The sequence below is a fragment of the Salvelinus sp. IW2-2015 genome, unplaced genomic scaffold (assembly GCF_002910315.2).
Source record: "Salvelinus sp. IW2-2015 unplaced genomic scaffold, ASM291031v2 Un_scaffold7094, whole genome shotgun sequence".
NCBI classification, from domain to species: domain Eukaryota; kingdom Metazoa; phylum Chordata; class Actinopteri; order Salmoniformes; family Salmonidae; genus Salvelinus; species Salvelinus sp. IW2-2015.
Window position 1 is genome coordinate 2,664 of NW_019948354.1, and position 13,450 is coordinate 16,113.

Below are 13,450 nucleotides of genomic sequence, written 5' to 3' on the forward strand. Positions count from 1 at the left end.
TGCTCCCATCTGTTCTTCCTGCTCCCATCTGTCTTCCTTGCTCCCATCTTCTTCCTGCTCCCACTGTCTTCCTGCTCCCATTGTCTTCCTGCTCCCCTGTCTTCCTGCTCCCACCTGTCTTCCTGCTCCCATCTGTCTTCCTGCTTCTCCACCTGTCTTCCTGCTCCCATCTGTCTTCCTGCTCCCCATCTGTCTTCCTGCTCCCATCTGTCTTCCTGCTCCCACCTGTCTTCCTGCTCCCACCTGTCTTCCTGCTCCCACCTGTCGTCCTCTGCTCCATCTGTCGTTCCTGCTCCCACCTGTCTTCCTGCTCCCACCTGTCTTCCTGCTCCATCTGTCTTCCTGCTCCCACCTGTCTTCCTGCTCCCACCTGTCTTCCTGCTCCCACCTGTCTTCCTGCTCCCATCTGTCTTCCTGCTCCACCTGTCTTCCTGCTCCCACCTGTTTCCTGCTCCCATTGTCTTCCTGCTCCCATCTGTCTTCCTGCTCCCATCTGCTTCCTGCTCCCGCCTGTCTTCCTGCTCCCGCCTGTCTTCCTGCTCCCACCTGTCTTCTCTTCTGCCTCACCTGTCTTCCTGCTCCACCTGTCTTCCTGCTCCCATCTGTCTTCCTGCTCCCATCTGTCCTGCTCCACCTGTCTTCCTGCTCCCACCTGTCTTCCTGCTCCCCCACGGCCCTGGCCAGCTGGCGTGAATATATCACAGGTGAGCAAAGCAACAATCAACTGAGAAAGTTCCCTGACATGAACTGTGTGAGTTGTGAGCTATGAGTTTGAAATGAGCAATCACTTCTGAATTGAAAAAGGTAGAGAGCCTTTCTGATTGTGAATTAAATACCCCCCCCCCCCCTCCAGAAGTCCTGGATTCCAGTCTTCTATCAAGCATTAGGGTTGTGTTGATGATTATGTTCACAAGCTCATGTAGCATGGAGGAAGGTAGCTGAATGAACCCTATCAATAATCATTTACTAAAGAACACAACACAGCTAGCGCAGAGAGAGCTAACTACCAAGAAGGCTCATCGACAAGACAATGACAATCACCACTATTGAATCAAACAAACTCCCTTGGTAGGAAGAACCTTGAGAGGAACCAGACTGTAGAGGGAACGGACACTCACCAACCCACCCATTCTTCCGGCCAACACAAACACATCACCCATCCTTCTGGCCAACACAAAACACATCACCCATCCTGGGGGGGGGGCAGAGAGAGAACCAACATAGCCTGGGGCCAGCAGAGCGATGCATAAAATACACAAAAAGAAGAAAATCAAATCAAAGATGAAATGTGTGGAAGCAAATGAAAACGGAGGATTTGTGACCAGTCTGACCAGTGTGACCAGTCTGACCAGTCTCTGTGTCCTTACTGTTCACGACTGAACAGAGAAGATATGATGAGATACAACCCTGGTCTACTACTGTTCAGTGATTTCATTTCTAATTGGTTCATTGGAATCAAAGTAATATAGGTTAAACATGACTTTCTCTAACACTAGACTGACCATCCTTAGCTATATTACACTGTGTAATATTAGAAGATATATTTTACAGTTTTTAAGTTGGGTCAGTCATGAAGTCATGAAGGACGCAGCTTGGCCTTCCTACAGTACGTACAGCTCTGCTGAGACACGCAGCGGTGACAGTCTGTAGTGCAGTCTGTAGAGCAGTCTGTTAGTGCAGTCTGTAGTGCAGTCTGTAGAGCAGTCTGTAGTGCAGTCTGTAGTGTAGTCTGTAGTACAGTCTGTAGAGCAGTCTGTAGTGTAGTCTGTAGTACAGTCTGTAGAGCAGTCTGTAGTGTTAGTCTGTAGAGCAGTCTGTAGTGCAGTCTGTAGAGCAGTCTGTAGTGTAGTCTGTAGAGGCAGTCTGTAGAGCAGTCTGTAGAGCAGTCTGTAGTGTAGTCTGTAACAGTCTGTAGAGCAGTCTGTAGAGCAGTCTGTAGAGCAGTCTATAGTACAGTCTGTAGAGCAGTCTGTAGTACAGTCTGTAGTACAGTCTGTAGAGCAGTCTGTAGTGTAGTCTGTAGTACAGTCTGTAGAGCAGTCTGTAGAGCAGTCTGTAGTACAGTCTGTGAGTGCAGTCTGTAGAGCAGTCTGTAAGACAGTCTGTAGAGCAGTCTGTAGAGCAGTCTGCAGTGCAGTCTGTAGTACAGTCTGTAGAGCAGTCTGTAGTGTAGTCTGTAGTACAGTCTGTAAGCAGTCTGCAGTGCAGTCTGTAGTACAGTCTGTAGAGCAGTCTGTAGTGTAGTCTGTAGTACAGTCTGTAGAGCAGTCTGTAGAGCAGTCTGTAGAGCAGTCTGTAGTGCAGTCTGTAGAGCAGTCTGTAGTACAGTCTGTAGAGCAGTCTGTAGAGCAGTCTGCAGTGCAGTCTGTAGAGCAGTCTGTAGTGCAGTCTGCTAGAGCAGTCTGCAGTGCAGTCTATAGTGCAGTCTATAGTGCAGTCTGTAGAAGCAGTCTGTAGAGCAGTCTGTAGTGCAGTCTGTAGAGCAGTCTGCAGTGTAGTCTGTAGTGCAGTCTGTAGAGCAGTCTGTAGTGCAGTCTGTAGTGCCAGGTCTGTAGAGCAGTCTGTAGTACAGTCTGTAGTGCAGTCTGTAGAGCAGTCTGTAGGTGCAGTCTGTAAGAGCAAGTCTATAGTACAGTCTGTTAGAGCAGTCTGTAGTGCAGTCTGTCTAGTGCAGTCTGTAGAGCAGTCTGTAGAGCAGTCTGTAGAGCAGTCTGAATGTAGAGCAGTCTGTAGTGCAGTCTGTAGAGCAGTCTGTAGTACAGTCTGTAGTGCAGTTCTGTAGAGCAGCAGTCTGTAGAGCAGTCTGTAGAGCAGTCTGTAGTGCAGTCTGTAGAGCAGTCTGTAGAGCAGTCTGTAGTGCAGTCTGTAGTGCAGTCTGTAGAGCAGTCTGTAGAGCAGTCTATAGTGCAGTCTGTAGAGCAGTCTACTCACCGGAGCGTCCGCAGTCAGAGCAGGACACCAGCTCCTCAGCCTGGCCAGTCTTCCTGTTGGAGTCAGAGTCTCCCAGACAGAAGTCACAGTAGTCGTTAGGGATGATGGAACCGTCTGCCGCCCTCTGAGCTGTACAGGAGTAGGATGTATATGATATATATACATATATATACATATATATACACACAGTGAGTGTACGAAACATTAGGAACATATATAATGTGTGTGTATATATATACGCAGTACCAGTCAAAAGTTTGGACACACCTACTCATTCAAGGGTTTTTCTTTTTACTATTTTCTACATTGTAGCATAATAGTGAAGACATCAAAACTATGAAATAACACATATAGAATCATGTAGTAMCCAAATAAGTGTAAAACAAATCAAATTATATTATATATTTTATTTTCTTCAAAAAGTAGCCACCCTTTGCCTTGATGACAGCATTGTGGAATAAGTCAAGGGGTATGAATATTTTCTGAAGGCCACTGTACACAGTACGAGGAGTACCTAGACATGTATCTATCTGTATGGGCCTTTCTGAGATGTAGAGCATCTATATGTATCATTAGGACAGACGGACAAGAAGACAGATGAGAAGTCGAGGCAGCATTTCAAATTATATCCTATTCCTGATGTATTGTTGTCTCTGCCATCTTGCCCTTTGTGCTGTTCTCTGAGCACAACAATGTTTGTACCCGGTTTTGTGCTGCTGCCATGCTGTGTTGATGTCTTAGGTCTCTCTTTATGTCGTGTTGTCTTTCTTGTCGTGATGTGGGTTTTGTCCTATATTATTATTTTATCTATTTTTTATTTTTAATCCCAGGCCCCCGTCCCTGCAGGAGGCCTTTTGAATTTTGGTAGGCTGTCATTGTAAATAAGAATTTGTTCTTAACTGACTTGCCAAGTTAAATAAAGGTTAAATAAAACAAATTCCTTCATCTTATACACTCCATTCAACAGTGGTATGCTATGTCAGAGATAATACCACTCATTCAACAGTGCTATGTCAGAGATAACACTCCATTCAACAGCGCTATGTCAGAGATAATACACTCCATTCAACAGTGCTATGTCAGAGTAATACACTCCATTCAACAGCGCTATGTCAGAGATAATATACTCCATTCAACAGCGCATGTCAAGATAATACACTCCATTCACTGTGTATATCAGAGATAATACACTCCATTCAACAGTGTATATCAGAGATTACACCCATTCAACAGTGGTATGCTATGTCAGAGATAATACACTCCATTCAACAGTGTATCAGAGATAATACACTCCATCAACTGGTATGTCAGAGATAATACACTCCATTCAAAGTGGTATGTCAGAGATATACACTCCATTCAACAGTGGTATGCATGTCAGAGATAATACACTCCATTCAACGTGGTATGTCAGAGATAATACACTCCATTCAAGCATGTATGTCAGAGATAATAACTCCATTCAACAGTGTATGTCAGAGATAATAGACTCCATTCAACAGTGCTATGTCAGAGTAATACACTCCATTCAACAGTGCTATGTCAGAGATAATACACTCCATCAACAGTGGTATGTCAGAGATAATACACTCCATTTACAGTGGTATGTCAGAGATAATACACTCCATCACAGTGGTATGTCAGAGATAATAACTCCATTCAACAGTGGTATGTCAGTGATAATACACCCATTCAACAGTGTGATGTCAGAGATAATACACTCCATTCAACAGTGGTATGTCAGAGATACACTCCATTCAACAGTGGTATTTATGTCAAGAATAATACACTCCATTCAACAGTGGTATTATGCAGAGATAATACACTCCATTCAACAGTGGATGTCAGAGATAATACACTCCATTCAACAGTGTATTATGTCAGAATATACACTCCATTAACAGTGATGTCAGAGATAATAACCCATTCAACAGTGGTATGTCAGAGATAATACACTCCATTCAACGATGCTATGTCAGAGATAATACACTCCATTCAACAGTGTATGTCAGAGATAATACACTCCATTCACAGTGCTATTCAGAGATAATACACTCCATTCACAGTGGTACAGAGATAATCATTCAAAGTGGTATGTCAGAGATAATACACAAATGTCAGAGATAATACACTCCATCAACAGTGGTATGTCAGAGATAATACACTCCATTCAACAGTGGTATGTCAGAGATTATCAACACCCATTCAACAGTGGTATGTCAGAGATAATACACTCCATTCAACAGTGGTATGTCAGAGATAATACACCCATCAACAGTGCTATGTCAGAGATAATACACCTCACATTCACATGGTATGCAGAGATAATACACTCCATTCAACAGTGGTATGTCAGAGATAATACACTCCATTCAACAGTGTATGTCAGAGATAATACACTCCATTCAACAGTGTAGTTGAGAGATAAACATCCATTTCACAAACACAATCAGAGATAATACACTCCTTCAACAGTAAGAAAGAGATAATACACTCCATTCAACAGTGGTATGTCAGAGATTAATACACTCCATATAACAGGACTGTCAGAGATATACACATACATCGTATTTATGCTAAGAGCTAATACACTCACTACAACACATTATGTCAGAATACACTCTTAAACACATCCATGACATAAATCATTCAACAGTGGTATGTATATGTCGATAATACATCCATTCAACAGTGGTATGTCAGAGATAATACACTCCATTCAAATCAGTAAGTTGCTATGTCAGGATGATAATACACTCCATTCAACAGTGGTATGTCAGAGATACACACTCCATTCAACAGTGCTATGTCAGAGATAATAGGGTGCCATTCATCATTAAGTTATAACCCTGTACTACTTAAGCATGTAGTTTAAACCCTGGTCAGGTCTCTTATTGTGGTTGTCTGGGTCTGGTCGGCCGGTTGGGTGGCGGGCAGTCGTGGCTCCTTGCCCTTCCTCCTCCTCCTCTCCCTTCTCGCTTGAGGGTGTGGTGAAACTCAGCGGTTCTTGTAGCGCTGCCACAGACTGTAGAACACAGACTTAGAACCATAAACAAACAGAACATGAGGAAATTTTGAAACGAGGAAACCCCTATGGTTCTAAACTGAAATCTCATTTTTATTTACCGTTTCAAAAAAAGTGTTTTGCTACTGTGTGCACACTGAGAGACGCCAGTTTCAAGACAGAAGGACCCAACCGTCAACACAAGACTATACTATCTGAGGGAGCTTTTTTGAAGAGGACTTTGACACTATCTAAATATTAACTAACAACAATACAAAGGGACGTATTTACCCAATAATCACTAGGGATAGTAGTCCTATGATCCATGACTAACAACGTCTTTTCGAAAGGACTCTCATAGAAAGACACAGCACTGTAAAAAAAATTGGTCGGGAAAATGTGACCACTCTGAGAAACGTCTGTAGAATGGTTGCTTTGTGGATATACTGTGGGTAACATCAGTGACGCGGTTAGGTTGTCTGGTTAACATCACAAATGACAGCAGAGTTAAGTGTTTGTCTGGTCAACATCAACAGTGGACAGCAGGTTAGGTTGTCTGGTAAATCTAGTGACAGCAGGTTAGGTTGTCTGGTAAACACAGTGACAGCAGTGTTAGTGTCTGGTAACATCAACAGATGAGAAACAGGTATAGTTGTCTGGTAACACACGTGACAGCAGGTTAGGTTTCTTGTAACATCACAGTGTGACAGCAGGTGGTTTGCGGTAAACATCCATGACAGCTAGGTGTAGGTTTGTCTGGTAATCATCACAGTGCCGCAGGTTAGGTTGTCCTGTGTAAACATCACAGGACAGCGGGTTAGGTTTCCTGTAACAAGGACAGCCAGGTCAGGTTGTCTGTAACATCACACGGCTGGAAGCGGGTTAGGTAAAAAAAATTAGTCTGGTAACATCCAGATGAAGCAGTTAGGTTTGTCTGGTAACATCACAGTAAGATGTTAGGTTGTTGGTAACGAATCACAAGTGGACAGTCAGGTTAGGTGTCTGTAGAAACTATACAGTGAGCGAGCAGGGTTAGGTTGTTCTGTAAATCCAACCCAGTGACAAGCAGGTTAAGGTTGTCTGGTAACTCATCAGCAGGTTGTCGAACATCAGCAGTGCAGGGTTAGGTTGTTGGTAACATCTCAGTGAGACGCAAGGTTATAGTTGTCTGGTAACATCAACAGGTGACAAGCAGGTTAGGTTGTCTGGTAACATCAAGTGACAGCTGGGGTTATGGTTGCTGGTAACACCACAGTGACAGCGGTTGAGGTTGTGGTAACTATCAACAGTGACAGCAGTTAGGTTGGTCTGTAATACCAGAATAACCACAGTGACATGCTGGGTTAGGTTGGTCTGTTAACATACAGTGACAGCAGGTGGTTGTCGTAATACCCAGAAACCACATTGACAGCGGGTTATGTTCGTAATACCAGAAATCCAATTTGACAGCAGGTTAGGTTGTCTGTAACCCAAAGATACTACAAGTGAACAGCAGGGTTACTGTTGTCTGGTACAATCAACAGTGACAGAGCAGGTTAAGGTTGTCGGTAACATCACAGTGACAGCAGGTTAGTTGTAACGAACGTGACTCAGGTATAGCTGTCAGGAACATTATGCATAAATCGTGACAGCGGGTAGTTGTCTTTTAATAGCCAGAAACCACAGTGTGTAAAGAACGCAAGGTTAGCGTTCTGGTAATACATGACAGCTAGTTTAGGTTTGAACATCTACAGTGACAGAGGTATGGTTGTCTGGTAACAATCAGCAGTGCAGCAGGTTAGGTTGTCTCGGTAAACATTCAACAGTGACAGCAGTGTAGGTTGTCTGTAACCCAAATTCACAGTGACAGCAGTTTAGGTTGTCTGTAATACCCAGAAACCACAGTGAGCGTTAGGTTTTTTGTAATCCAGAAAGGCAGGGTTAAGTCGTACATCGTGCAGCGTTGGTGCGGAACATCAAGTGACAGCAGTTAGGTTGTCTGTAACATCACAGTGACAGAGGTTAGTGTCTGGTAAATCCAGTGACGCAAGGTTAGATGCTGGTAAATCAAGTGACACGCGGGTAGGTTTGTCTGGTAACATCTTAGTGACAGCGGGCTTAGGTTGTCTGGTAACATTCAGTGACAGTCAAGGTTAGGTTTCTGTAACATCACAGTGACAAAGCGGGGTTGAGGTGTCTGTAACCAATCAACATGACAGCAGGTTTAGGTTTCTGGTAAACATCACAGTGACGGCGGGTGTTACGGTTGTGGGTATACTATCACAGTGACCGCGGGTAGGTTGCTGGTAATCATAAGATGACAGCGGGTAGGTGTCTGGTAACATTCACAGTGACAGCAAGGGTTATGGTTTATGTAAATACCCCAGAACCACAACTTTACAGCGGGTTAGGTTGTCTGGTAAACCCAAACCACATTGAAGCAGGTTAGTTTGTCCGTAATACCAGAATACCAAGGTGACAGCAGGTTAGGTTTGTGCTGGTAAATCAGTGGACAGCAGGTTAGGCTTGTCTGTAACTATCACATGTGACAGCAGGTGTTAGGTTTGTCTGGTAATCCCAGTGACAGCGAGGTTTAGGTTGTTGTAATACGCCAGAAACACAGGACACAGGTTAGGTTGTCTGTAATACCCAGAAACCGAAGGAGTGACAGCAGGCTCAGGTTGTCGGTAACATCCAACAGTGAACAGCCAGGGTTAGGGCTTTGTCTGTAATACCCTGAGAACCACGTGACTGCAGGGTGTAGGGGTTGTGTCTGATATACCCAGACATAGTGACTATGCAGGTTGGTTTGTAATACCCAGAAACCACAGTGAACAGACAGTAGGCTTGTCGTAATACCCCAGGAAACCCAAGGTGACTAGCAGGTAGGTTGTCCTGTAATACCCCAGAAACCATAGTGACAGCAGGTTAGGTTGTCTGTAATACCCAGAAACCATAGTGACAGCAGGTTAGGTTGTCTGTAATACCCAGAAACCACACTGACAGCAGGTTAGGTTGTCTGTAATACCCAGAAACCATAGTGACAGCAGGTTAGGTTGTCTGTAATACCCAGAAACCACAGTGACAGCNAGAAACCACAGTGACAGCGGGTTAGGTTGTCTGTGACAGCATCGTTACAACACTACAGAAACCTGCGTTAGCTCAGCTGATGCTCAAAGATCATTCTTCCCCAGCAACTTGATAACAAACCAGCAGACGCCGTAAAGTTATGTTAGCGCCATGCAAGCTTGCTTTGGTCTAAGAATCAAGAATCGTATGCTTATGCAATTAGTAAGCATCATAGCGATAGATTGCTTAGATTGGTTTAGCTGGTAGCCAGATGCATTTCTACTTTATCCTTGGCTAGTGTTAGCCAAAGCAGAAACAGAAAGACAGCCAGGGCCCCATTCAGGAGGGTGCAACATAGAAACATATTGTATAGACCTAACATCCTTCTATATTCTACATTTAAATATAAGCATATCTGTTCCCCCGCCTGGATGTGGTGTAACTGTGTACCCGTCTGAACGTGACCCAGGCTAGCTCAAATCAACCAAACCCCATTAGTCCCTGGTCTCGTCGTTAGAGAGAAGCCACGCAGAGAAAAGAGGACGCGCGCATATCCAGATACCTGAGTCGGCAGTTTTTGAGTTATGCTTTTGTTTGTTTCTGTCTGGAAAGGAAGGAACACAGAGCACATGAAAAGAACAAAGAACAAAGAAAGAAAGAAAAATAAGAAAAATAAAGAGTTTCAATTCAAAAGAGGCTATAATATCTCATGACATGAGTACCAGTTCCTCCCATGTTTTCATTTAGGTAGAAGTAGCATGCTACGCTAACGTCCGACATGCTAGAGAGGGAACAGGGCTTCTCTCACCCCAAGGAAAGTCAAATAAGGTAATTGATCTGAAGCTACACTATATATACACAAAAGTATGTGGACACCACTTCAAATTAGTGGATTTCGGCTATTTCAGCCACACCCGTTGCTGACAGGTGTATAAAATCGAGCACACAGCCATGAAATCTCCATAGACAAACATTGGCCCGTCCTGAAGAGCTCAGTGACTTTCAACGTGGCAGGATGGCACCTTTCCGACAAGTCAGTTTGTCAAATTTCTGTCTTGCTAGAGCTGCACCGGTCAACTGTAAGTGCTGTTACTGTGAAGTGGAAACGTCTAGGAGCAACAATGGCTCAGCCGCAAAGTGGTAGGCCACACAAACTCAAAGAACGGGACCGCTGAGTGCTGAAGCGCCTAGCGTGTAAATATGGTCCGTCCTCGGTTGCAACACTCACTACCGAGTTCCAAACTGCCTCTGGAAGCAACGTCAGCACAATAACTGTTCGTCGGGAGCTTCCTGAAATGGGTTTCCGTGGCAGAGCAGCCGCACACAAGCCTCAGATCACCACGCGCAAAATGAGTGGTGCAAAGCTCGTCGCCATTGGAAACACGTTCTCTGGAGTGATGAATCACGCCTCAACATCAGGCAGTCCGATGGAAATCTTAACGCTACAGCACACAATGAAATTCTAGAAGATTCTATGCTTCCAACTTTGTGGCAACAGTTTGGGGAAGGCCCTTTCCTTGTTTCAGCAAGACAATGCAAACGTGCACAAAGCGAAGTCCATACCAAAATGGTTTGTTGAGATCGGTGTGGAAGAACTTGACTGGCGTGCACAGAGCCCTGACCTCAACCCCATCAGACACCTTCGGGATGAATTGGAACGCCGACTACGAACCAGGCCTAATCGAGCCAGGCCAACATCAGTGCCCCACCTCCCTAATGCTCTTGTGGCTGAATGGAAGCAAGTCCCCGCAGCAATGTTCCAACATCTAGTGGAAAGACTTCCCAGAAGAGTGGAGGCTGTTATAGCAGCAAAGGGGGGGACCAACTCCATATTAACGCCTGTGATTTTGGAATGAGATGTTAGACGAGCAGGTGTCCACATACTTTTGGTCATGTAGTGTATCTTAGGCAGGTAACCATGTCCAGATAATAGTACAACAGTGAGACCTAATAACAAACAATAACAGGTCATTTCCTGTTAGAAGTGGGATTCAGAAAAGTTCGATTCAATCCGTAGCGCAGAATATCTGTGTTGTAAGCTTTCCGACATCGTTTGCGACCGCGGGGAACATTAATCACGCCATTAAGCAGATCTTCAGCACTACGGATTGAATTGAGCTCAAAAAGTTTTGACTCAAAATTTGGATTTACATAAGTGGCAATAATATTTCCGATCAGGAACCAGCTACTCTGGTCTCAGCCTGTCATCAATCTAACCCTGTTACCCGAAAAGACATCATTCACAATCTTACAGGAGATGTCTGTGGTTGTATTTTGTCTTACTGTCGCAGACGTAAGGTTTATCCACATCATCGTTGGTAGCAGCTTCTGTCCTCCTGCGACTGGACCCTCTGCCCTGTGAAGACAAATACATGATGTCACACCACACTAGACCTCTTTAGCTCTCTCTCTTTGCCAAGCAAGTGAAATAGATAATAAACACAAGTGAAATTAACAATATAAAATTAACAGAAAATATTACACTCACGAAAGTTCCAAAAAGAATAAAAGACATTTCAAATAAATATAGGTTGTATTTATAAATGGTGTTTGTTCTTCACTTGTTGCCCTTTTCTTGTGGCAACAGGTCATACATCTTGCTGCTGTGATGACACACTGTGGTATTTCACCCAGTAGATATGGGAGTTTATCAAAATTGGGTTTGTTTTTTCGATTTCTTTGTGGGTCTGTGTAATCTGAGGGAAATATGTGTCTTTAATATGGTCATATATTTGGCAGGTTAGGAAGTGCAGCTCAGTTGCCACCTCATTTTATGGGCAGTGTGCACATAGCCTGTCTTCTCTTGACAGCCAGGTCTGCCTACGGCGACCTTTCTCAATAGCAAGGCTATGCTCACTGAGTCTGTACATAGTCAAAGCTTTCCTTAAGTTTGGGTCAGTCACAGTGGTCAGGTATTCTGTCACTGTGTACTCTCTGTTTAGGGCCAAATAGCATTCTAGTTTGCTCAGTTTTTTTGTTAATTCTTTCCAATGTGTCAAGTAATTATCCTTTTGTTTTCTCATGATTTGGTTGGGTCTAATTGTGCTGTTGTCCTGGGGCTCTGTGGGGTGTGTTTGTGTTTGTGAAGGACCAGCTTGCTTAGGGGACTCTTCTCCACGTTAATCTTGGTAGGTGATGGCTTTGTTATGGAAGGTTTGGGAATTGCTTCCTTTTAGGTGGTTGTAGAATTTAACGTCTCGTCTGGATTTTGATAATTAACAGGTATCGGCCTAATTCTGCTCTGCATGCATTATTTGGTGTTTTACATTGTACACGGACCYCTCAAAACCATAAAGGGCAATGAGTTCTATAACYGATTCAAGTATTTTTTKGCCAGATCCTAATTGGTATGTTGAATTTGATGTTCCTTTTGATGTCATAGAAGACCCTTCTCTGAGACTCCCTCACCCTTCCTTTCCTCTGCTTCCTCTTCGGAGTGTCCACTTCAAAGTCCTCGTCGTCATGGAAACCGTCCCCATTCTCGTCTGCTTCCAAGACCCTCTACAGACGAGTAACACAGGAGGGAGGGGGAAGGGGTAAGGACCGGGGGGGGAGGAGAAATCAGAAAAAGGGGCAGAAGGTGAGAGGAGAGAAAGTAGATATTTGACACAATTCACACATCAGGAATTCTCTGCGTTTCCATCATGACAGTCGAAAGTGTGATCTTATAATGTAAAGAAATGTAAAGTTATTGTATTTGGCTGCATGCTATGCCAATAAGGCCCATCTACTGTTGCCCCTTTGTGTGTGTCTCCTCTCTCTTGCCGTTACCTGTATCTCCAGAAGGGTCTCGTCCTCCTTGATGATGTCTTTCTTCTTCTCCAGTAGCCCCTCCCCTCTGAGCAGGGTCTCCAGAGCTGTGGCCTCTCCTGGAGAGGGCTCCTTCTCAGGGGCCAGCTCTGCCTCTGGGGGAGAGAGAGAGAGAATAATTGACTATTGTATAAACCAAGCACACATCTTCCCAGGCGAACAGTTCAGTGATATAAACAGTGCCTTATGTTTTGGTTATGTTAGCGGTTAGCCAGCCCAGCACTGACACCTCTGAGCTCTGTGTGTGTGTGTGTGTGTGGCTAATTAAATCAAATTGTATTTGTAAAATACACACTTTACAGCAGGTATAAATGTGTGCCAGCATCATTCAGTTAAATTACCATAAGACAGCTTCCTCAAGCTGCTCTGCGTGTTGTGTGTGTGTGTGTGTGTGTGTGTGTGTGTGTGTGTGTGTGTGGTGTGTGGTGGTGTGTGTGTGTGTGTGTTGGTGTGTGTGTGTGTGTGTGTGTGTGGTGTGTGTGTGTGTGGTGTGTGTGTGTGTGTGAGAGAGATCATAGAGCACCAATGGCCAGTTCTCCTTCCAATGCTGTTTCTTATTGGTCTAAACCAAGGGGGTCGTGTCAGAGTCAGAAACAATAAAACATGAAATACACCAGGTTCAGGGGGATAAAAGAGGGAAAAATCCCTCCCTTTTTT

General features: G+C 44.3%; 1 protein-coding gene and 1 long non-coding RNA gene across 2 annotated transcripts; both read right to left on the reverse strand.

Moving 5' to 3' along the window:
- Positions 1-151: 151 nt before the first annotated feature.
- On the reverse strand, positions 152-783 carry LOC139027057 (uncharacterized). The gene is made up of 2 exons (XR_011479090.1): positions 635-783; positions 152-406 (listed from the first exon to the last, which is right to left on the reverse strand). It is a non-coding gene; the product is annotated as an uncharacterized lncRNA (long non-coding RNA).
- Positions 784-9,009: 8,226 nt separating this feature from the next.
- LOC112079167 (zinc finger protein DPF3-like) lies at positions 9,010-12,916 on the reverse strand (the record flags this gene model as incomplete). The annotated part of the gene is made up of 4 exons (XM_024145196.2): positions 9,010-9,587; positions 11,267-11,339; positions 12,392-12,484; positions 12,755-12,916. Coding segments are annotated over 4 exons (438 nt in total), but the record flags the coding sequence as incomplete, so codon positions are not given.
- Between the last annotated feature and the right edge of the window lie 534 nt (positions 12,917-13,450).